Source organism: Passer domesticus, chromosome 10, assembly GCF_036417665.1.
Source record: "Passer domesticus isolate bPasDom1 chromosome 10, bPasDom1.hap1, whole genome shotgun sequence".
Classification (NCBI taxonomy): domain Eukaryota; kingdom Metazoa; phylum Chordata; class Aves; order Passeriformes; family Passeridae; genus Passer; species Passer domesticus.
Window position 1 is genome coordinate 5517320 of NC_087483.1, and position 21400 is coordinate 5538719.

Sequence of the window (21400 nt, forward strand, 5' to 3'; positions counted from 1 at the left end):
ATGAAGTATTCCTCCTGTTTAACAACCTGGGTCTCCGCCGCCTGAGTTTTTCCAAGATTTTCTTTTTCATCTTAGTCTAAATTTATCCTCACAGAGGGGAACCATTTGACGCCAGCCGTTTATATACAGACACGAATGGAATGGGACCACACCTGAATAGCGTCGTGAGCTGTTTATTTCAGAAGCATCAGTCTCATTACATGGCTATGGCAATGGATCGATGCGAGCAGCTCGCTATCCAGACAGCAGGCCGAGGAAACTTAATGTTGCAACATACTATGAGACGGTTTCAGACCCACTTTCAGCCAATTACATAGAGCAAAAGCATATTGACAGTAGTTCTATCCAACCATATGAAGCACACGTAGCTTTGGTTAAAACAATAGCAGCTTTTTCTTTCATACAATGGTTTGTTTATAAAAGACAAAGCATAGAGCCCCATTCATATTTATCCTTCTAAATATTTACTAAAATACACCTTTTTGCAACTTAGAAAGCTAGACTACACAGCTTTATTGCTCTATTTCTCATGTCTTTGCTACTGCTGATATATCTTTTCTGCTGCTTTAGCATTTCACTCTCCTTACTGTCTCTGAGGCCTTTCTTTTTCCCAGCTTTCCTAAAATCCTCTAATGCTATAGATTCCCACAAACCAATCCACAAAATAGGACGAGAGTTGATCTTGGCATACTAGACAAGGGACAATATCCTGGACAGCACTGGCAAGTTGACTTTTCTGATTTGCCAAGAAAAGGGGGCTATAAATACCTTTTACCTTTCACTGATACCTTCTCAGCGTGACCTAAGGCATTCCCAACCCAAACAAATAAAGCCAAAGGAGTTGTCAAGATTTTGTTAAACAACATAATGGCCTGGTTCAGAGTGCCTTTAGACATCTCCTCTGATCGAGGGCCACGTTTCCTAGCAAATATTGCACAGCAACTTTGCAATAATCTCCAAATCCACTGGCACCTACACATGTTGTATTGGCCACAAGCCAGCAGCCAAGTGGAAAAGAGGAATTATCTGCTAAAACAATAAATAGTCAAAACTGGGCAAGAGGCCAACATACCTTGGCCCCAGGCCCTACCTTTGGCTTTATTATGGATTCGAGAAGACCAAGAACAAAAGAAAATCTGAATCCCTTTGAAATACTGTACAGAAGACCATATAAACATAACTATCAAGGGGAAGATACTTTACAAGTTAGGGAGGGGTATCTGCAGAACCATGTTGTGCAACTGACACAACAGCTGCAGCAAATAAATCAACACATTTTGAGCAGAGGAGTAAGAGGATGCTCCTCTCCACAAATCCAGCCTGGGGACCAGGTATATGTCAAATCCCCTGGGGGAAAGCCTCTTATCCCAAAATGGAAAGGACTCTATTTGGTACTTTTAATCACTTATACAGCCTTTAAAGCTTAAAGCATTCACCTCTTGGCTACACTATTCCAGAATTAAAAGACTTCTGCAAAAGGCAAGAGGAGTCCACAGCTGGACCTCCGAAAGAACAGAAGAAACCAAGATGCGCTTCACACCGTCATCATCTTCCCGATATTTCTGATCAGAATCCAAGCCACAGTAGGTGACTGTCACTACCATCATGATCTCCTTGGCCTGCGAGATCCTGCTAGATGGAACATTCAAAAATATTTGGGACCTAATTGGCTAAAAGGGAATAATAAGGTAAAAACACTTTATGCTATTTTAAGGATTAATGACCGAGCAGTTGAAGATTGAGGAAAACCTGACTCCATGCTGGCCTTTCTTGTCTCACCTGAAAGCAGGACCTCTATGGCGTGTAAATTTGAAACTCACAAACCTCTTTTAGACGAGATTACTACAGGGACCATGTGCATCCGTGACCTTTCTAACAAGCAGCGTGTGAATCCATTTTCATGTGATTCCTATCAGGATTTTTGTGCTATGCAAATTAAAAGGGGAGACTATAACCTAGCACAAGATAGTTCCCTTCTTCTGCGGGGCACAGGTGGGGTGGGAGGACCATCATCACACAGAGATACAGGAATTGAACCTGCCAGGAATGCAACCCAACACATATTGTTTCCAGCAGGCAGCTCTTGTGCCACTAGAATAATAAATTGTCCTGCTGGTATGCTTAGTACATGGAACAGGTCTCATAGAGGATCTGCTTTTGAGAACTGAATTTCATTCTTGGCTTATTCCAGGCCATCAGAAACAGTAACCAATCCAGTTGGAGGGGAAGCCGGGAGCACAATCATCCTGTTAGGATATATCATGCCCAATGTCATGACCGTGTGATGGCAACCCAGATATGCATGGAATCCTGACAGCACATCTACATCCTCTTATGGGCTCAGGTACTCAGAATACTCAGCCATTTGTACTGGGAACTTTAGTAAACTAAGTGTCCTTTGTAATACTACCAGGGGCCAGTGTTAGGTTTCTGAAGGTTTCTGAAATGCTTGCCTAAAGGCAGGCAATGTATCTGAAGAAACCACTTACCATGCCTTGGGTACTCAACAAGGAGCGAAACAGAACGGGTCACACAATAGGCATTTAAAATTAAAACAAACAACTTTACATTAGCAAACAATGGCATAGCATGGGACCCATATGTAAATAATATAGTCTTTCACTCTGGGGTAAGAAAAACAAATGAACAATTGTTGCTTTTAGATCCACAGTACTCTCTGAAAAAGCTGGAGGTAAAGATAGAGGCTAAAAGATCCAAAATTAAACAGCAATACTACCCATTCATAGATCAAAGCCTAAAGGTCTGGGAGACATGGATACATTCCCAGACACCAAGTCATAGGTCTAAAAAAGGCTTAAGGGGACGGTTTGGGTCTGAACTGGGAATATGAAATTCTATTGATCAAGAAGTCTTAGCCAATAGATGAAGCACTGTGAGTTCTTATATTGGACAGACACAAACTCCTCTCAGATCAGCCCTGCTAACACTTGCCCAAACCCACAGCCTGGCAGCTAACCTATTAACCACCCTGGCCAACAATACACAGCAGGATTGTTTCCAGTAGTTGTTGGCTTTATGGGAAAACTACAGGGTAACATTTCTTTAGCATTTCAATGTAGACAAACTCAGCTGTGGCTACCGTTTGTAATCTCAGGAAAACATAGAAATCTCCCCAGGAGAGCTGGGGAAATTGCCATGAAAATTAACTAAATCATGCCTAAAAATGAAACCACAAAGGAATTTGAAAAAGACTTCCACACTTGGTGGCAATTGGTCAATTTCCCATAAAATGAACAGAACCCTGCAGTCTTTTACATTAACTATTAGGAATGCAACAAAATACAGTGCAATTCCAATTTTGGCCCTTGGAGCTATAAGAACTCATGTATCTCTCAGTCCCATTCAGCATAATGTGTGGGCCATTTTCAACAAGAAAACTGGAAACTGGCAAACTCTTAGTATCAAAGCATGTGTCCCAAGGGATGCACTGAATTTTGTGTGCAAAAATGCAGGGCTTGACAGAGAGGATTGGTGTCTGCACACTGAGGGAAGCCCTTGTATTTGTGAAATGAGCCCAGTAACCCATGCTCAGTCACAGGTATGTTATGTGGGAAGGGGATGTGCCTGTGTGAGATCTCCTTGCACAACTATTACAACAGATTATTCAAATAAAAACGCTAATGATAATAACGTCTTATTTGTTATTCACAACCAAAAATGGATGTTACTTGAGTTGCACCACACTATAGCTTCTCTTGAGCTTATGCAGAATGCGTACGATGTGTATCATGAAGCACCCAAATTCCAAACTGGAAGGAACAAGTCTTCTTGTGATGGACAAATCTGCAATCACCAACAGCTCCTCAGATTTTTAGCTTCCTCATAAAACCAGTTCTAATATAAAAAAAAAATTAACCCTCCTCTAAACCATCATGAACCTATGGATGTGGTAGAAAATTAAAAGAGCAGCATAACAGTACATATGTCCTGTGGACTGTGGAGGGAATCTTGCAAAAGAATTTGCATCAGGATAAAGAGAAGGGGAGGATGAAAGAAGGCCTTTGTTTGACACAAGCACAAGCAATTCACATAAGCAAACAAGTACTTAGCACAGACACAGGTAAGTACTTAGCACCAGTTAGCATGAGAAAAACCTGGCGGGCCTAACTTGACAGGAGAGGGACTTGAAAAAAGCTTTAGACACATTCTAGCAGAAGAAGGAAGGGCAAGTAGGGAATGAGCCCTGTGCAGGGAAGGCATGAGGAAGAAGTGCTGCTTTAGGGCATGGAGACCGCTCTGGCCAGCGCCTGGACATCAACTTCAAGTACAGGAATCTGACAGAATGTATTTCTAACCCCCTGCCTATGAAATCACCTCAGCAGGGTGAGGATGGATGGTATTTTTGATACAATTCCTACATCAACCCACTGAAATTTATACATGGTGAAAAAGCATTTTGGTAGGGTGCAGACCCTTGCCCTCCTGCCAGCACAATAAAAGGGCTTTTAGCAGACAATGCATTTGTCTGCAGATTTCTTTGAATTAGGGAGACCCCTCAAGACTGCTGTATCCTGAGGGAACACCACTGGCCTTTACCTGTTTGTAGCTGCAAAAGCTTAAAATCATGTGCCTCAGCTTCCAGGGCCTCTCTTGGCCAGCATCCTGACGTGGATGCAGGACAGCTGCGAGGCACTGCTGGCACCCAGCGGGACAGGACCGGCTGTCTCGTGTCCACGTAGCAGCCCTCACACAGCCAGGGCCATCCCGAAACCAGACAAAGGCTGACGTGTCAGCAGAGAGGAGCAAGGAGCACTGGGCTCCTCTCAGGGGATCTCAGCATGGTGCTGCAGTGGGAGGGGCAGACAGGCCACCCACCTTCAGGGCATCCCCTGCATCAACAGGGCGTGCATTTTGGCCTTTTCATCCCTCCACCCCACAACCAGGCCTGACATCTCCTCCTCTGGAGTGGAGTTTTTCCTGTTATAACGTCATCTCATACTTGGTCAGCGCGTGAGAAGAGGCTGCAATGGCTTGTGATGCCACCTCCATGCCAACCACAGCTCCATTGGGTATTGTTCCTCTTTCACAGGTTAACTTCCCATTGATTGACCAATCCATTGTCTCTCTTAAGGGTCACATTCCCACCAGTTCAACCATAAGGCTTCCTTCACTGTCTGTTCTTCATTATCTTGCTGACATGCACAACAGTGGATCAAATGTGGCACGGCCTTAGACACAACTTCACTCCTGACACCCAGGCTCCTTGTGCCACTGCTGGCCTTCCGTGTGCTCAGCAGGATCTGTAACTGCACAGGGTTGTGGAACTGCACCTTCAGCACAGGGACCGTGCCAGCCTGACCTGCCCTCGTTCCTGTGCACAAAGCAGGGCGTGGAAGAGAACGGCAGCAGGGGCCTGTGTGTCCCAGGGCCCCGGATTTGCAGCGCTTCCGCTCCACAGGGATGCAGGCAAAATGAAGAAGCCAAACTGTTTATTAATGGCAGGCGAAGCAAAGGGATGAACTGGAATGGACCAAAGGGGTTGCACACGGTGTGAGAGCTGGAGGGAGGGAGCTATCTACAGGCAGGGAGTTGGCTGAAGCCAGACCAGTGTCCCACAGGCTCAGCTGTACCAATTATCAGCTGTGCGTGGGGTTCCAGTGGCAGTGGAGATGGTGTCCTCTTCACCATCTCCTGGTGCTATTCTTAGGACACTGATTCACTAGATCCGGAAGATGAACTTAATTCTTCAACTCTACTTGTAAACTGCGCTTGAATATTCCTGCTACAGTGGGATGTACAGCCTTTCTTCCGGGTGTGAATGGCTGGAACAGAGAGGAAGAGAGCCACAGTGAGGGCGCACATCTGCGGGAATCCTTGGGGACCCTCCTGCCAAGAGTGTCCCACTCAGCTCTTGCATCAGCCAGAAGAGAGGAAGGGCCAACAGGAACTCCCCACAAGGGCTACACACGAAGCCCCCAGCCCATGTCCCTGAAATCTCTGTGTGGCCTGCTCACACCACCCGTCCTCCAGACAGGGAGCGAAATTCACTGCAGCCAGGGCAGGGATTGCAGCTCTCCCCATGAGTCACCACTGTCAGCCCACTGCCCGAACTCACCCTCATTGAGGACCTCGAGCACTTCCTTCTGTCCCCTCATGGATACCCTGGCAGACCCTGTGAAGGCAGAGCCTGTCACGGTGGCAGCAGCACAGCTCCCTGCCAGCGGCGCTGCCAGCGCCGCGGCCACACGCCCTGCTGGCCCGGCAGGGCTCAGCCCGGGCCCTTGCCGCACGCTGCCGCCCAAGGGCACGGCTGCCAGAGGGCGGCAGCAGCGCCCGGGCCAGGCGGGGCTCCACGGCGCTGGGCCCGGATGGCGCTGCCGGGGCAGCGGGCGGCCCCGGGGCCGAGCTGCGGCGGGCCGGGGAGGGAGCCCGGCCTCGTGGCTCACCCATGAACCTGATGGCCGCCTCTCGCAGGGGCTCCTGGGGGCTCTCCAGGTAGCGCAGGGCCCGGCGCAGCTGCTCGGCCGCTCGGCTCGTGTCCTCTGCCAGCTGCAGAGAGCGGCAGCAGGGAAGGCTTGGCGCGGGCTCAGCCCCTGTGGCGGGCGCTCCCTGCGCCCAGCCCCGGCCTCCCCTGCCCTCACAGCCCTGAGGCGCGGCCAGCAGCCGCTGGCGCCGGGCTCCGCAGGGGGCAGAGGGCCGGCTGCTGCCCGGGGAGCCGCGGGGCCGCCCCGCAGCCCCGCCGCGCCGGGGCTCCAAGGGCACCTGGCTCGGGCCCACAGCAGCCTGGAGAAGAGCCCGCGCATCCTCTGGGTGCAGCAGCGGGCAGGGGCACAGCTGCCAGCCCCTCACATTGAGCACCGCACTCAGGGGCCTTCTCCAGGCTGAGGCTCGGGATTCCAAGCTGTCCTAACCAGGGTGTCTGCGAACATCCACAGTTTCTTCTTCTTCACCACTTTGTCAAGATCCTTCCTCTTCAGGAAGTCAGCCACACAAAGCAGCGTTTCCAGAGAAGCCTGGTGAGCAGCAGAGTGGCAGAGATGGCCCCACAGGCCAGGACCCAGGACCTGTGTCCCTGTGCCATGGCCTGGAGGAGGCTGCAGCCTGCCAGGCGCCAGGACAGGGAGCATCCAAGCCCCCTTGCAGGGGTCTAACAGCAGCCCGGGAATACTCACTTGTGCCACACGCCAATTCTCATCATGGCAGTGGAAGAAGAGTGGGAGCAGGCTCTGTCACACCTGTGACTTCAGGACCTTTCTTTCCTTTTTCAGTGGAAGAGTCAGCAATGTTCGGAAGAGCAATATGGAGAGCAGTTGCACCTGGCTATTATTCTGTATGAACAGAAGAAAAGACGACCTTAGTATAGGCTGCGAGGGTCTCAGCTGGTCACAGGCCTGCAAATCTACAGGGCATAAAGTGTCCAGGCAGCACCCAGCGGTCATTGCTGGGACCACAGAGCCTTACATGGTCAAAGAGTGGCAGGAGCGCCTCAGCCAGCTGCAGGGCAATGGGGCTGGGTATCCGTAGGTCCTTGTCCAAGATTATAAAGCTGAGTACCATGACTGTCATTTTAACTGCCTCTCCATTTGCATCCCACAGGAGCTCCACAAGACTTTCAATCAGGCTCCACATTTTTTCGGTCTGCGCGGAACACAGGTCTGTGAAGCGCCACCCTGCCGCTGCAGGGCCTGGAGGCCAAAGGCCTGTCCCGAAGCACTCGGGCAGCTGAAGCGGGAGGCAGGAGAGCTGGGAGCAGCTGCCCCAGAGCCCAAAGCCCAGCCAAGCCCAAGTGACAGTGCAGCTTCAGCCGCTGCCCCTTCTCACCATCGAGGGATCATCAGTGAGCTTGAGAAGGGCCCTGAGTGCCAGGTGACACCTCTCCCTGCACTTGCTCTGCACATGCCTTGACAAGATTTGCAGGACTCTGTCAGCATCACGTTCCCTCAAGTCCAGGCACTCGAGGACCTGAAAGGCACAGGGCAGTGACAGGGCACCCGGCCAGCAGCAGCCCGGAACCGCACAGGGCTGGGCCCAGGCAGCAGCACAGGGCACGGGCACCGTCCCAAGCAGCTGTGGCTACGAGAGGGCAGAGAGCTGGGAGACAGCTCAGCCAGGCAGCGCTGGCCTTCAGGCTCACCTCCACAAGGAACGCCAGGGCAGGCAGATCCCAGCGTAGCTCCTGTGTGCTCAGCAGCCGGAGCAGGTAGCGAAAGACCCGGGAACAGGAGGGTATGGAGACGCAGGACATCTCCCTGGCAGGAGAAAAAGTCAACATGACTGTGAGTCAGGAGAGTAAACCTCTCCCAGGATTCACTCACACGGGTCTGTTCTTTCTCCAGCATCCTGCAAGGGCACCTGGGCCATTTGGGAGGCGGCTCCTTGGGGGCACCCTCCTCTCCCAGCCTTTTCCAGTCTGCTTGGCCGTCCCTCAGTGACGAGGGCCTCTGGCCCACAGCCACAGGGACTGTGTGGGGCACCCTGGGCACAGAGCACAAGTGGCTGGAGCAATGGGGAGAAGGGGGTCTCACCTGGCCAGCAGACCCACGGCATAGTGGTGGGTGTCAGCACACAGCAGCGTGTCCCAGGCACCCTTGCGTTCCATTGCCACCACCACATCCTTGTACTGCTTTCGGCAGAGCAGCAACTTCAGGGTCCGCACTGCAAAGCTGTGTGCAGAGCAAAGCCCAGGTCACACTGGGAGCACTGGCTCATTCCCAGGCCACATGGCCGGGACAGGAGCTCTAGGATGGAGCACCTGTTGGGGCTGGTGGCAAGGCCGTGTTCTTCCTGGCATCCCTTCCAGACGGTATCAACCTTCTTTGGCATCCTTTCTGTATTGAAGAACACTTGGAAGAGCAGCTGCACAAACAGGCGTGGGAAATAAAACTTCATTAGATGTGGGACACAGCGCACCTGGAGGATCTTCCACATCACCACAGTTGCCTGCAAAGAACAAAGCCCCAGAGAGAGTGCTCAGTGCCGAGGTGTCCGTGTGGCAGGGCCCGAGCGTGGCAGGGAGAGGCCCGGAGAGACGCAGGGGGAGCAGGGGGCCTGGTGACCCTGAAGCTGCCCCTGGGCCAGGTTTCAGGCCAGCGCCTGAGGCAAGGGAGATGCAGTGGGGGAAGGAGGCTGGAGAGCTGCTGGAGAGGCAGCCTTGGGACCAGCAAAGGCCACTTGCAGAAACTCACAGCCAGGGCAAAGACACCCGTTTTGTCCCCATCGGAGGTGCACGTGCTGTGCTCCGGCCAGTTCCCCAGCACATCCAGGAGTGTCAGCTGCACTGGCTTTGCAGTCCTGGGCGAGCACATGATGGTCTTCCACATGGCCATGGCAGCTCTGCAGGGTTAGAGCTCTGTCTCAGGGCGGTCTCAGACACAGCACCGCTGGGAGCTGAGCTGGCTGCCAGTTCTGCCTCTGCCCTCTGCCCCTGGCCAGCAGCAGCCAGGCAGCCCAGCCCTGTGGGGACAGAGCCCTGAGGGGCAGGGAGGGAGCACGGCAGCAGGCTCAGGGGCTGACATGCCAGGGCTGGGAAAGGGAGCAGCCAGAGGGCCCTGGAAGTCTCTGCTGCTCAGACACCTGGGCCAGGCTGTGCAGGGTGATGGGCTGGGGAGCCCTGAGCCCTCTGGGCAGCTGGGCCCTTACCTGTCACAGGACGGGGCCACACGCAGGAGCGTCATGACTACATCATCACGCTGTGCTTCAGTGAGATTCAGCAGGGTCTTGTCCAGCCTGTGCTCAGCGGAATCATTGGCCAGGAGCCACTGGTGGATGTACCTCACCATGGCGGGCACCTGGAGAAGGCACAGGGAAACTTGGAAAGCTGCCAAAGGGAGCAATGTCCCCAGCTTCCCCAGAGACGTTCTTCCCTTCCCATCACACTGCGATGGCTTCAGAGGCTCATAAGGACCAGCAGGCGTGACTTCAGAGACCAAGCCATTCCTTGGGGGATCAAACCCTGGCCACAGGTTGCTTACTTGCTTTGGATTGTAAAAACCTTCCTCTACAAGCATATACAGCAGGGCAGCGCTGGTCTTGCTTTGGAAGATGGGCGAGTATGGTCTGAACCCAGCGCCCCTGGTGATGGTCTCTTCCTGACGAATCCTCTTGATGAATTTGCAAACGAGCTGTAGGAGAAGGGCAAGAAGCCAGGGATGTTCCATGGAGTGCTCCACACACGGTGCTCGGCTGAGCAGGGACAGCAGGCCCAGCCCAGGTGGGCATGGCTGCAGGTACCTGCACTGTTCTGCGGAAGCAGCCACGGCTGGATTGCTGCTCTTGTGTGCGCTCCACGGCTGCATCTGGCAAAGAGCGAGCACAGCCAGAGCTGAGGGGCTGCGGGAGAGGCCGGAGAACACAGCCCAGCCCTGCGCTCCCCAGGCAGGGACAGCCCCGGGATGCCCCAGGGGGATGGAGCACGGCCACTGCAGGGTGTCTGCTTGGGCCCTCTTCCAACCTGTCCATGGGCATGTCCCCAGGGGATGGGATGGGATGGAATGGGACGGGACTGGACGGGACAGGACGGGACGGGATGGGATGGGATGGGATGGGATGCCATGGGATGCCATGGGATGCCATGGGATGCCATGGGATGGGAAGCCATGGGATAGGTTGGGATGGGATGCCATGGGATGGGGCCAGGCTGGCTGTAGGCTCCAGCACTGCGGCCCAGCTCTGCCACTCACCCTCCTGTGGTGGATGGAGCGGCACCACCTCTTCAGTCTGCTCTGCTGGGGCAGCTCCAGAGCCTTCTTTCTCCTCCTCTAAACAGGCCATCTTGGGTACTCTCAGGGATCTCTGTTCCATGCCAGTGACTAGTAGGAGCTAGTTTCAGGAGAGAAGCCTTGGAAAAGGTCCAGGACACCAAGTCCCACGCTCCGCCCTTGTGGGCACCTGCAAAACAGAAGCCTCGGAAGGCCACGGGTCACCAGGTCTTGAGGTCTGCCCTCAAGGTCAGCTGCAGGAAGAACTCCTCAAAAAACCTCTGGGTCAGACAAGAACAAGTGCGCTGTGCGGGGGCTCCTCACAGCACCGCTCTGTCCCGTCGTGTTCTCAGAGAACTCTGGAGTGTTCTTATCACTTCCAGCTCCTATGTCAGCACGTGTCACAAAGGCCCTTGGATACCCAGTTCCCTTCCATGCCACGGTGACCGTGCTGCAGCGTGTCACGAAGGGCCCTTGCACACACTGCCACCTGCCCTGGGGCCGCCCCCAGCCCACCCAAAGTGGCCCCGGTTGGCAGGAATCCCTGGCCCCAAGTGTCTAAGGCAGCCCGACAGGATCTTTAGGTAGGGCTTAGCCCATCAGCAAACGCTGCCCTGCTCTGCGGGCTCAGGGCAGCAGAAGGAGCCTCCAGGGCTGCCGAGGCAGCCACGCTGGCAAGGGCACGGGGCCTTCCAGGGAAGCTGGCACGGCCTCCTTGGGACACGTCCCGGCTGCTGGCCATCCTAAACCCGCGGCTGTGACAGGCACAGGGAACGTGTGGGCCAGGGCACCAATGCTGCTCTGAGCCCTGGGGCCCGGGCAGCGCTGCCATCAGCAGGTGTGGCAGAGTCCCCGCCCAAGCAGACCTGCCACCCCCCGAGCCCTGGCAGCGCTGCTGCCCCTCTCCTGCCCCAGAGACCTGTGCCCCAGGGGGCTTCTGTGCCACAGGGAGCCAAAGCCCACGTGCACTGGGGGCTGTGCTCCTCCCTGCAGGGGCTGTTGGCAGCAGCACCTGGAGCACTGCTGCAACACTTGGTCTCTGTCAGATGATGTTGCTCTTTCCTGGAATGATATTTTCCATAGCTGGGATTAGCTGCAGTACAAAAGCACCACAGCTACTGAATTTCACAGGACAGAGAGACTCTACAGAGCCACTCGCATGTCTCCTTGGACTTTTCTGTGTGTTTTTCATGCATCCTTGCATGAAAAAACAGGCGAGCTTAAAGTTTAATGCAGCATTGTTTATATGTCTAGCTGAGGCCAGCAGCTAATATCTGGAGCATTGTGAAAGTGCAGAGGACAGACATAATTCTCAAAGGAGAAGGAGAAGGTGTTCTGTGTCTCTGAGTGTGGTGCGATCACCCTAAAGGAGCAGCCAATGGAAGTGCTGAAAGTAGACTTGCTGTTCTTGAGCACGTTCCTGAGCAGGCTCTGGTGCTGTTTCTGTGAGGTCAAAAGCTGTCGGGGCAGCAGCGACTGCGCAGCCCCGCGGGAGGAGACACGGCCGCCCTCACCATGGTGGCAGCAGCTCTGTGGGCTCAGAGCTCTGTGACAGGAGGGCCGCGGTCACGGCACCGTGGCCTGGGGAGCCACCAGGGCCCGGGCTGGGTGCCAGCCCTGCGACTGCCCCCTGCCCTTTATCGGCAGCACCCAGACAACAGCCCCTGCTGGTCCCCTGCCCTCGCTGAAGGTGCAGACACCGAATACTGGGCCCTGGGCCTGAGGCCACGAGAGGACAAGTGACCCTTGCAGGCCTGGGGCCTCATTGCCTCCTTGTCCCTGCTCAGCAGCCTGGCAGGGGCCGCCCCATGGTCCTGCCCTTGGCATTGCACATCCCCACATGCCAGAGCCCATCCCGGGAAGAGCCCTGAGCAAGGAGGAAGGGACAGGATCTGCCTTGACAGGGGCTGGGGCTCAGGCCTTGGCCCTTTGCATTCCTGAAACACATCCAGGTTTGCTCAGCACCAGAGACACCTTTCCCTTGCTTGTTTCCACCTGTCATCACTGCCTCCAGTGTTCTGCTCTACCTGGAACCTGGGGACACATTCACATGAGTTGTGTCCATCCTTGGGACCCATTAGAAGTTAAAGAAAGTTTGAAATTTGAATCTGATTTGGAGTTCTTGAGAAGTTCTTTGAGGATACTCTGAGAGACTGAGTCTGATGCAAAGAGCACCAAAGCCCCAGAGGGTCATTAAAGTCCTTGTGCTCTGTCTGTGCTGCTGAGCTGGGCCGGGCTCCTGGCCCAGAGGCAGCTCCTGGCAAGGGCAGCGCTGCAGAGAGACAGCTCTGGCCAGGAGCAGCTCCTGTGCACAGCCCAGCAGGGCTGGGGCACTGCCAGGGCAGCTCAGGGACACCAGCAGGGCACAGACAGAGCTGACAGGGGCTCAGCACTGGCAGGGGCTGGGGGATGTCCCAGAGGGGGCTGTGTCACAGCAGCACCTCTGTGGCTGTGTCCTAGAGGCACAGAGCAGCTGTGATGTCAGCAAGGGGCTGTGTGACAGCACAGAGTGGGCTGTGTGAGGTCATAGGTTGGGCTGTGACATCACAGAGTTTCTTGCGTGAGGTCATTGAGTAGCAACAGCATAATAGAAGGGATTCTGTGTGACATCACAGAGCAGGCTGTGACATCATGGCATGGCAGTATGACATCATAGAGCAGGCTGTGATGTGAAACTGTGCTGTGACATTACAGAGTGTCAGTATGGCATCACAGAGAGGATTGTGTAACATCATGGAGGGGGTTGTGACATCACAGAGTAGGATGTGAGGCCATGGAGTAGCCTCTGCCATCATGGAAGGTGGCTCTGTGACATCAGAGAGTGGGTTGTGACATCACTGGGTGACTGAGCAACTTCACAGAGCCAGGTGTGACATCACAGAACAGACGGTGACATCACATGGTGACTTTGTGACATCACCAAATCTTCTTCTGTGACATCACAGTGCAGATTTATATCACAGAATGGTATCCCAGCACTGGCCCTGTGATATCATGAAGGGGCTTTGTGACATCACAGAGCAGTTGTGTGTGTCATCACTGAGTTGTCTGTGACATCATAGAGTAGGCTCTGTGACATCATAGGTTGTGACATCATAGAATGGATTCTGCCATCACAGGGTATCTGTGTGACATCACAGAGGGGATGTGACATCACAGAATGGCTGTGTGACATCCCAGGGTAGGTTGTGTGATATCACAACATTATCTGTGACATCACAATATGGGCTGTGGCATCACAATGGGCTGTGTGACATCACAGGGGCTGTGTGAGGTCACTGGGGAGGTCACTCTGCCCCAGCCCCCCTCACAGTTCCCCCAGAGCAGTCCAACGCTGCTTGTGCACAGCGGGGTCCCCTGTCCCCCCGGGTCCCCCCGTCCCCAGCGCCGCAGCCTCCCCCAGAGGATGTTCCACGAGATCGACCCCAGAGCCTGACACGGGGACGGGGGGCCGGGGCCCTGGGGGGTGGGACAGGGGGACAGGGACCCCCCGGCAGTGTCCCCGTGTCCCCCAGGGCCAGAGCCTGGGCCAGGGCTCCTTCACCCTGTTACGAACAAGTGCTTGAGAGCGCTGAAAAAATCCCCAGCAAGGGATCAGCAACAACCAGATTTAATATTAAGTGACAGCACCACAAAATTCCTTGGCAAGAGTCACTCTGCTCCTGACTGGACACTTCAAGCACACGAAGGAAACAAAGCAACAACAAAACCAAACAAAATCCAGGCAATCAAACCAGAAAGGAACCGAAAACCGCCCCTGTGTGTGTGTGTGTGTGTGTGTGTGTGTGTGTGTGTGACACAAGGACAGTGAGGGCAAGGATAAAAGGAATGTGGCCCAAAAGCTTAACAGAGCTCAAACTTAACAGGACTTAACTTATAACTTAACCTTAACTTCCACCTTAACCTTAACTGATACCTTCAACTTCACAATTTAGCAAAAGAACAGAGCTTATCAGTATTTAACCTATGACCTATGACTTTGCAATTTAACAAAGAAATAACATTTAACAGTATTTAACTCAGCTTATAACTTATATTAAACATAGCTACTTAGCAGCAAAACAACTCTTAACAACATTTAACTTAGGTTATTCCTCATGACTTAACCTTACTTACAGGTCTGACTGACTCAGCTATCAAAGGCACTCCAACCCCTCCGAGAGCATAATTTCTGTCACTTTTCCCCAGCACAGGCACTCCTGTGTGCACACAGACACAAAGAGTCAGTGCAAGGCACCTGTGAGAAATTCCCCTGAGGGGAAGAAATACTCCCTGTGGATGCTTTGGCATCTCCCCAGTGGGTGAAGGGTTGAGCCTGGAGGAGTGGGGGGATCGGCCCAGGCTCCGTCGTTGTTCAGGATCCCCGAGTGCAGCGAACGGGAGAGTTCCCGGCTGGGAGAGGCCCCACTCAGAGGGAGTCGCTGGCCCAGGAGAGCTCCAAGGGGCTCCTTTTGCAGCGCTGTTTGTAGGGCCCCAAGAGAGGGGCTTCAGTCCCAGCAATGGTTCCTCCTGGCCACACTTGGCATCAACAGCTTTCTTTGGCAGTGTGAGAACAGGGATGTTGTGCCACTGAGGGAACAAAACCAGTTCCCAGGGCTGCTCCTCCAGAAACCAGGAGCTGGGGCAGACAGTGTTTGTGCTGAGCTGCAGAGGAGCTGAGCCCAGGGGCTGTTGACCAAGGCCAAGGCCCAAGGAGCATTTCTCAGCTGGCAGGGCGGCCAGAGGGCGGCAGCAGCGCCCGGGCCAGGCGGGGCTCCACGGCGTCGGGCCCGGATGGCGCTGCCGGGGCAGCGGGCGGGGCTGGGGCCGAGCTGCGGTGGGCCGGGGAGGGAGCCCGGCCTCGTGGCTCACCCATGAACCTGATGGCCGCCTCTCGCAGGGGCTCCTGGGGGCTCTCCAGGTAGGGCAGGTCCCGGCGCAGCTGCTCGGCCGCTCGGCTCGTGTTCTCTGCCAGCTGCAGAGAGCGGCAGCAGGGAAGGCTCGGCGCGGGCTCAGCCCCTGTGGCGGGCGTTCCCTGCGCCCAGCCCCGGCCTCCCCTGCCCGCACAGCCCTGAGGCGCGGCCAGCAGCCGCTGGCACCGGGCTCCGCAGGGGGCAGAGGGCCGGCTGCTGCCCGGGGAGCCGCGGGGCCGCCCCGCAGCCCCGCCGCGCCGGGGCTCCATGGGCACCCGGCTCGGGCCCACAGCAGCCTGGAGAAGAGCCCGCGCGGCCTCTGGGTGCAGCAGCGGGCAGGGGCACAGCTGCCAGCCCCTCACATTGAGCACCGCACTCAGGGGCCTTCTCCAGGCTGAGGCTCGGGATTCCAAGCTGTCCTTACCAGGGTGTCTGCAAACATCCACAGTTTCTTCTCCTTTGCCACTTTGTCAAGATCCTTCCTCTTCAGGAAGTCAGCCACACAAAGCAGCGTTTCCAGAGAAGCCTGGTGAGCAGCAGAGTGGCAGAAATGGCCCCACAGGCCAGGACCCAGGACCTGTGTCCCTGTGCCACGGCCTGGAGGAGGCTGCAGCCTGCCAGGCGCCAGGACAGGGAGCATCCATGCCCCCTTGCAGGGGTCTAACAGCAGCCCGGGAATACTCACTTGTGCCACACGCCAATTCTCATCATGGCAGTGGAAGAAGAGTGGGAGCAGGCTCTGTCGCACCTGTGACTTCAGGACCTTTCTTTCCTTTTTCAGTGGAAGAGTCAGCAATGTTCGGAAGAGCAATATGGAGAGCAGTTGCACCTGGCTATTATTCTGTATGAACAGAAGAAAAGACGACCTTAGTATAGGCTGCGAGGGTCTCAGCTGGTCACAGGCCTGCAAATCTACAGGGCATAAAGTGTCCAGGCAGCACCCAGCGGTCATTGCTGGGACCACAGAGCCTTACATGGTCAAAGAGTGGCAGGAGCGCCTCAGCCAGCTGCAGGGCAATGGGGCTGGGTATCTGTCTTGATTTGAAAAGACAGGAGTCTGTGAAGGAAGGCAAAAGCCTCCTGTGAAATGGAAAAGGTAAACCCCCTCCTTCCGAATTATCACAATTTCAGAATTAAAAGGGCTCTCAGGCAAAGATATGGGAATGGGAATAACAGCTCTTTACTAGGAAGAAAAAAACTAAATAACAATGTAATTTAGTACAAGCAAAAAAAACCCACTAGCAGAGTGAGAAAAACCTGACACCCTGAGAAGTCAGGGTGTTGATAGTAGTCCAGCCAGATGATGGCTGCTCCTCCTGGAGCGGCGATCTGCAGAAGGGTGTAGATCCCTTCCGAAAATGCGGCAAAGGAGCAGCTGGGCCTTGGTTCCTGATTCCTCTCGGAAATCCAGCGAAGAAGGCTGTCTGTGGTCTCAGAAATTCTTGTTTTATGGTGTCAGGGATGCTTGGCTCCTCCCTCTGGGTGGAACATCTCTGAATGGGATGATGTAACTAATCTTACCAGCCACACTGAGTAATTCAGTAGCCCATCAGCAGGAGATTATCTTCCTGGCAGTGTCATTGTTCTTGAAAGAGATAAGAAAAACTGCCCAACCCCCAACAGATGGCAAAATAGAATACATGCCTACTTTACAAGCCAGGACAGTATCCGTAGGTCCTTGTCCAAGCTTATAAAGCTGAGTACCATGACTGTCATTTTAACTGCCTCTCCATTTGCATCCCACAGGAGCTCCACAAGACTTTCAATCAGGCTCCACATTTTTTCGGTCTGCGCGGAACACAGGTCTGTGAAGCGCCACCCTGCCGCTGCAGGACCTGGAGGCCAAAGGCCTGTCCCGAAGCACTCGGGCAGCTGAAGCGGGAGGCAGGAGAGCTGGGAGCAGCTGCCCCAGAGCCCAAAGCCCAGCCAAGCCCAAGTGACAGCATTCCCAGTGCAGCTTCAGCCGCTGCCCCTTCTCACCATCGAGGGATCATCAGTGAGCTTGAGAAGGGCCCTGAGTGCCAGGTGACGCCTCTCCCTGCACTTGCTCTGCACATGCCTTGACAAGATTTGCAGGACTCTGTCAGCATCACGTTCCCTCAAGTCCAGGCACCCGAGGACCTGAAAGGCACAGGGCAGTGACAGGGCACCCGGCCAGCAGGAGCCCGGAACCGCACAGGGCTGGGCCCAGGCAGCAGCACAGGGCACGGGCACCATCCCAGGCAGCTGCGGCTACGAGAGGGCAGAGAGCTGGGAGACAGCTCAGCCAGGCAGCGCTGGCCTTCAGGCTCACCTCCACAAGGAACGCCAGGGCAGGCAGATCCCAGTGTGGCTCCTGTGTGCTCAGCAGCCGGAGCAGGTAGCGAAAGATCCAGGAACAGGAGAGTATGGAGACGCAGGACATCTCCCTGGCAGGAGAAAAAGTCAACATGACTGTGAGTCAGGAGAGTAAACCTCTCCCAGGACTCACTCACACAGGTCTGGTCTTTCTCCAGCATCCTGCAAGGGCACCTGGGCCATTTGGGAGGCGGCTCCTTGGGGGCACCCTCCTCTCCCAGCCTTTTCCAGTCTGCTTGGCCGTCCCTCAGTGACAAGGGCCTCTGGCCCACAGCCACAGGGACTGTGTGGGGCACCCTGGGCACAGAGCACAAGTGGCTGGAGCAATGGGGAGAAGGGGGTCTCACCTGGCCAGCAGACCCACGGCATAGTGGTGGGTGTCAGCACACAGCAGTGTGTCCCAGGCACCCTTGCGTTCCATTGCCACCACCACATCCTTGTACTGCTTTCGGCAGAGCAGCAACTTCAGGGTCCTCACTGCAAAGCTGTGTGCAGAGCAAAGCCCAGGTCACACTGGGAGCACTGGCTCCTTCCCAGACCACATGGCCTGGACAGGAGCTCTAGGATGGAGCACCTGTTGGGGCTGGTGGCAAGGCCGTGTTCTTCCTGGCATCCCTTCCAGAAGGTATCAACCTTCTTTGGCATCTCTTCTGTGCTGAAGAACACTTGGAAGAGCAGGTGCACAAACAGGCGTGGGAAATAAAACTTCATTAGATGTGGGACACAGCGCACCTGGAGGATCTTCCACATCACCAGAGTTGCCTGCAAAGGACAAAGGCCCAAAGAGAGCGCTCAGTGCCGAGGTGTCCGTGTGGCAGGGCCCGAGCGTGGCAGGGAGAGGCCCGGAGAGACGCAGGGGGAGCAGGGGGCCTGGTGGCCCTGAAGCTGCCCCTGGGCCAGGTTTCAGGCCAGCGCCTGAGGCAGGGAGATGCAGTGGGGGAAGGAGGATGGAGAGGATGGGAAGGAGCTGGAGAGGCAGCCTTGGGGCCAGCAAAGGCCACTTGCAGAAACTCACAGCCAGGGCAAAGACACCCGTTTTGTCCCCATCGGAGGTGCACGTGCTGTGCTCAGGCCAGTTCCCCAGCACATCCAGGAGTACCAGCTGTGCCAGCTCCGCAGTCCTGCTTGAGCCCATGATGGTTTTCCACATGGCCATGGCAGCTCTGCAGGGTTAGAGCTCTGTCTCAGGGCGGTCTCAGACACAGCACCGCTGGGAGCTGAGCTGGCTGCCAGTTCTGCGTCTCCCCTCTGCCCCTGGCCAGCAGCAGCCAGGCAGCCCAGCCCTGTGGGGACAGAGCCCTGAGGGGCAGGGAGGGAGCACGGCAGCAGGCTCGGGGGCTGACATGCCAGGGCTGGGAAAGGGAGCAGCCAGAGGGCCCTGGAAGTCTCTGCTGCTCAGACACCTGGGCCAGGCTGTGCAGGGTGATGGGCTGGGGAGCCCTGAGCCCTCTGGGCAGCTGGGCCCTTACCTGTCACAGGACGGGGCCACACGCAGGAGCGTCATGACTACATCATCACACTGTGCTTCAGTGAGATTCAGCAGGGTCTTGTCCAGCCTGTGCTCAGCGGAATCATTGGCCAGGAGCCACTGGTGGATGTACCTCACCATGGCAGGCACCTGGAGAAGGCACAGGGAAACTTGGAAAGCTGCCAAAGGGAGCAATGTCCCCAGCTTCCCCAGAGACGTTCTTCCCTTCCCATCACACTGCGATGGCTTCAGAGGCTCATAAGGACCAGCAGGCGTGGCTTCAGAGACCAAGCCATTCCTTGGGGGATCAAACCCTGGCCACAGGTTGCTTACTTGCTTTGGATTGAAAAAACCTTCCTCTACAAGCATATACAGCAGGGCAGCACTGGTCTTGCTTTGGAAGATGGGCGAGTATGGCCTGTACCCAGCGCCCCTGGTGATGGTCTCTTCCTGACGAATCCTCTTGATGAATTTGCAAACGAGCTGTAGGAGAAGGGCAAGAAGCCAGGGATGTTCCATGGAGTGCTCCACACACGGTGCTCGGCCGAGCAGGGACAGCAGGCCCAGCCCCGGTGGGCATGGCTGCAGGTACCTGCGCTGTTCTGCGGAAGCGGCCACGGCTGGATTGCTGCTCTTGTGTGCGCTCCACGGCTGCATCTGGCAAAGAGCGAGCACAGCCAGAGCTGAGGGGCTGCGGGAGAGGCCGGAGAACACAGCCCAGCCCTGCGCTCCCCAGGCAGGGACAGCCCCGGGATGCCCCAGGGGGATGGAGCACGGCCACTGCAGGGTGTCTGCCTGGGCCCTCTTCCGTCCTGTCCATGGGCATGTCCCCAGGGGATGGGATGGGATGGGACGGGACGGGACGGGACGGGACGGGATGGGATGGGATGGGATGGGATGGGATGGGATGGGATGGGATGGGATGCCATGGAATGGGATGGGATGGGATGGGATGCCATGGGATGCCATGGGTTGCCATGGGATGCCATGGGATGGGAAGCCATGGGATAGGTTGGGATGGGATGCCATGGGATTGGGCCAGGCTGGCTGTAGGCTCCAGCACTGCGGCCCAGCTCTGCCACTCACCCTCCTGTGGTGGATGGAGCGGCACCACCTCTTCAGTCTGCTCTGCTGGGGCAGCTCCAGAGCCTTCTTTCTCCTCCTCTAAACAGGCCATCTTGGGTACTCTCAGGGATCTCTGCTCCATGTCAGTGACTAGTAGGAGCTAGTTGCAGGAGAGAAGCCTTGGAAAAGGTCCAAGGCACCAAGTCCCACGCTCTGCCCTTGAGGGCACCTGCAGAACAGAAGCCTCGGAAGGCCACGGGTCACCAGGTCCTGTGGTCTAGCCTCAAGGTCAGCTGCAGGAAGAACTCCTCAAAAAACCTCTGGGTCAGACAAGAACAAGTGCGCTGTGCGGGGGCTCCTCACAGCACCGCTCTGTCCCGTCGTGTTCTCAGAGAACTCTGGAGTGTTCTTATCACTTCCAGCTCCTATGTCAGCACGTGTCACAAAGGCCCTTGGATACCCAGTTCCCTTCCATGCCACGGTGACCGTGCTGCAGCGTGTCACGAAGGGCCCTTGCACACACTGCCACCTGCCCTGGGGCCGCCCCCAGCCCACCCAAAGTGGCCCCGGTTGGCAGGAATCCCTGGCCCCAAGTGTCTAAGGCAGCCCGACAGGATCTTTAGGAAGGGCTCAGCCCATCAGCAAACGCTGCCCTGCTCTGCGGGCTCAGGGCAGCAGAAGGAGCCCCCAGGGCTGCTGAGGCAGCCGCGCTGGCAAGGGCACAGGGCCTTCCAGGGAAGCTGACACGGGGCCTCCTTGGGACACGTCCCGGCTGCTGGCCATCCTAAACCCGCGGCTGTGACAGGCACAGGGAACGTGTGGGCCAGGGCACCAATGCTGCTCTGAGCCCTGGGGCCCGGGCAGCGCTGCCATCAGCAGGTGTGGCAGAGTCCCCGCCCAAGCAGAGCTGCCACCCCCCGAGCCCTGGCAGCGCTGCTGCCCCTCTCCTGCCCCAGAGACCTGTGCCCCGGGGGGCTTCT

The 21400-nt window shown here is 55.8% G+C and overlaps 3 protein-coding genes across 4 annotated transcripts; all 3 read right to left on the reverse strand.

Annotated features, from left to right (window-relative positions):
• Positions 1–5433: 5433 nt before the first annotated feature.
• LOC135308493 (maestro heat-like repeat-containing protein family member 7) lies at positions 5434–8799 on the reverse strand. Its single transcript, XM_064433469.1, has 10 exons — positions 8714–8799; positions 8487–8624; positions 8096–8210; positions 7783–7923; positions 7423–7599; positions 7134–7289; positions 6873–6974; positions 6408–6510; positions 6077–6133; positions 5434–5783 (listed from the first exon to the last, which is right to left on the reverse strand). The coding sequence occupies exons 1-6, from the start codon at positions 8782–8784 to the stop codon at positions 7191–7193; spliced, it is 741 nt and encodes a 246-aa protein (XP_064289539.1). The 5' UTR covers positions 8785–8799; the 3' UTR covers positions 5434–5783; positions 6077–6133; positions 6408–6510; positions 6873–6974; positions 7134–7190.
• A 5354-nt stretch (positions 8800–14153) lies between these two features.
• LOC135308492 (maestro heat-like repeat-containing protein family member 7) lies at positions 14154–19058 on the reverse strand. 2 transcript variants are annotated; one of them, XM_064433466.1, is made up of 8 exons: positions 18903–19058; positions 18462–18649; positions 18235–18372; positions 17844–17958; positions 17531–17671; positions 16236–16391; positions 15975–16076; positions 14154–14857 (listed from the first exon to the last, which is right to left on the reverse strand). In XM_064433466.1, the coding sequence occupies exons 1-8, from the start codon at positions 19041–19043 to the stop codon at positions 14795–14797; spliced, it is 1044 nt and encodes a 347-aa protein (XP_064289536.1). In that variant the 5' UTR covers positions 19044–19058; the 3' UTR covers positions 14154–14794. The 2 variants fall into 2 exon arrangements, with proteins under 2 accessions (XP_064289536.1, XP_064289537.1); XM_064433467.1 differs by lacking the exons at positions 14154–14857; positions 15975–16076; positions 16236–16391 and adding an exon at positions 17132–17338.
• A 294-nt stretch (positions 19059–19352) lies between these two features.
• Positions 19353–20796, reverse strand: LOC135309352 (uncharacterized). Its single transcript, XM_064435501.1, has 3 exons — positions 20442–20796; positions 19948–20012; positions 19353–19838 (listed from the first exon to the last, which is right to left on the reverse strand). The coding sequence occupies exons 1-3, from the start codon at positions 20560–20562 to the stop codon at positions 19353–19355; spliced, it is 672 nt and encodes a 223-aa protein (XP_064291571.1). The 5' UTR covers positions 20563–20796.
• Between the last annotated feature and the right edge of the window lie 604 nt (positions 20797–21400).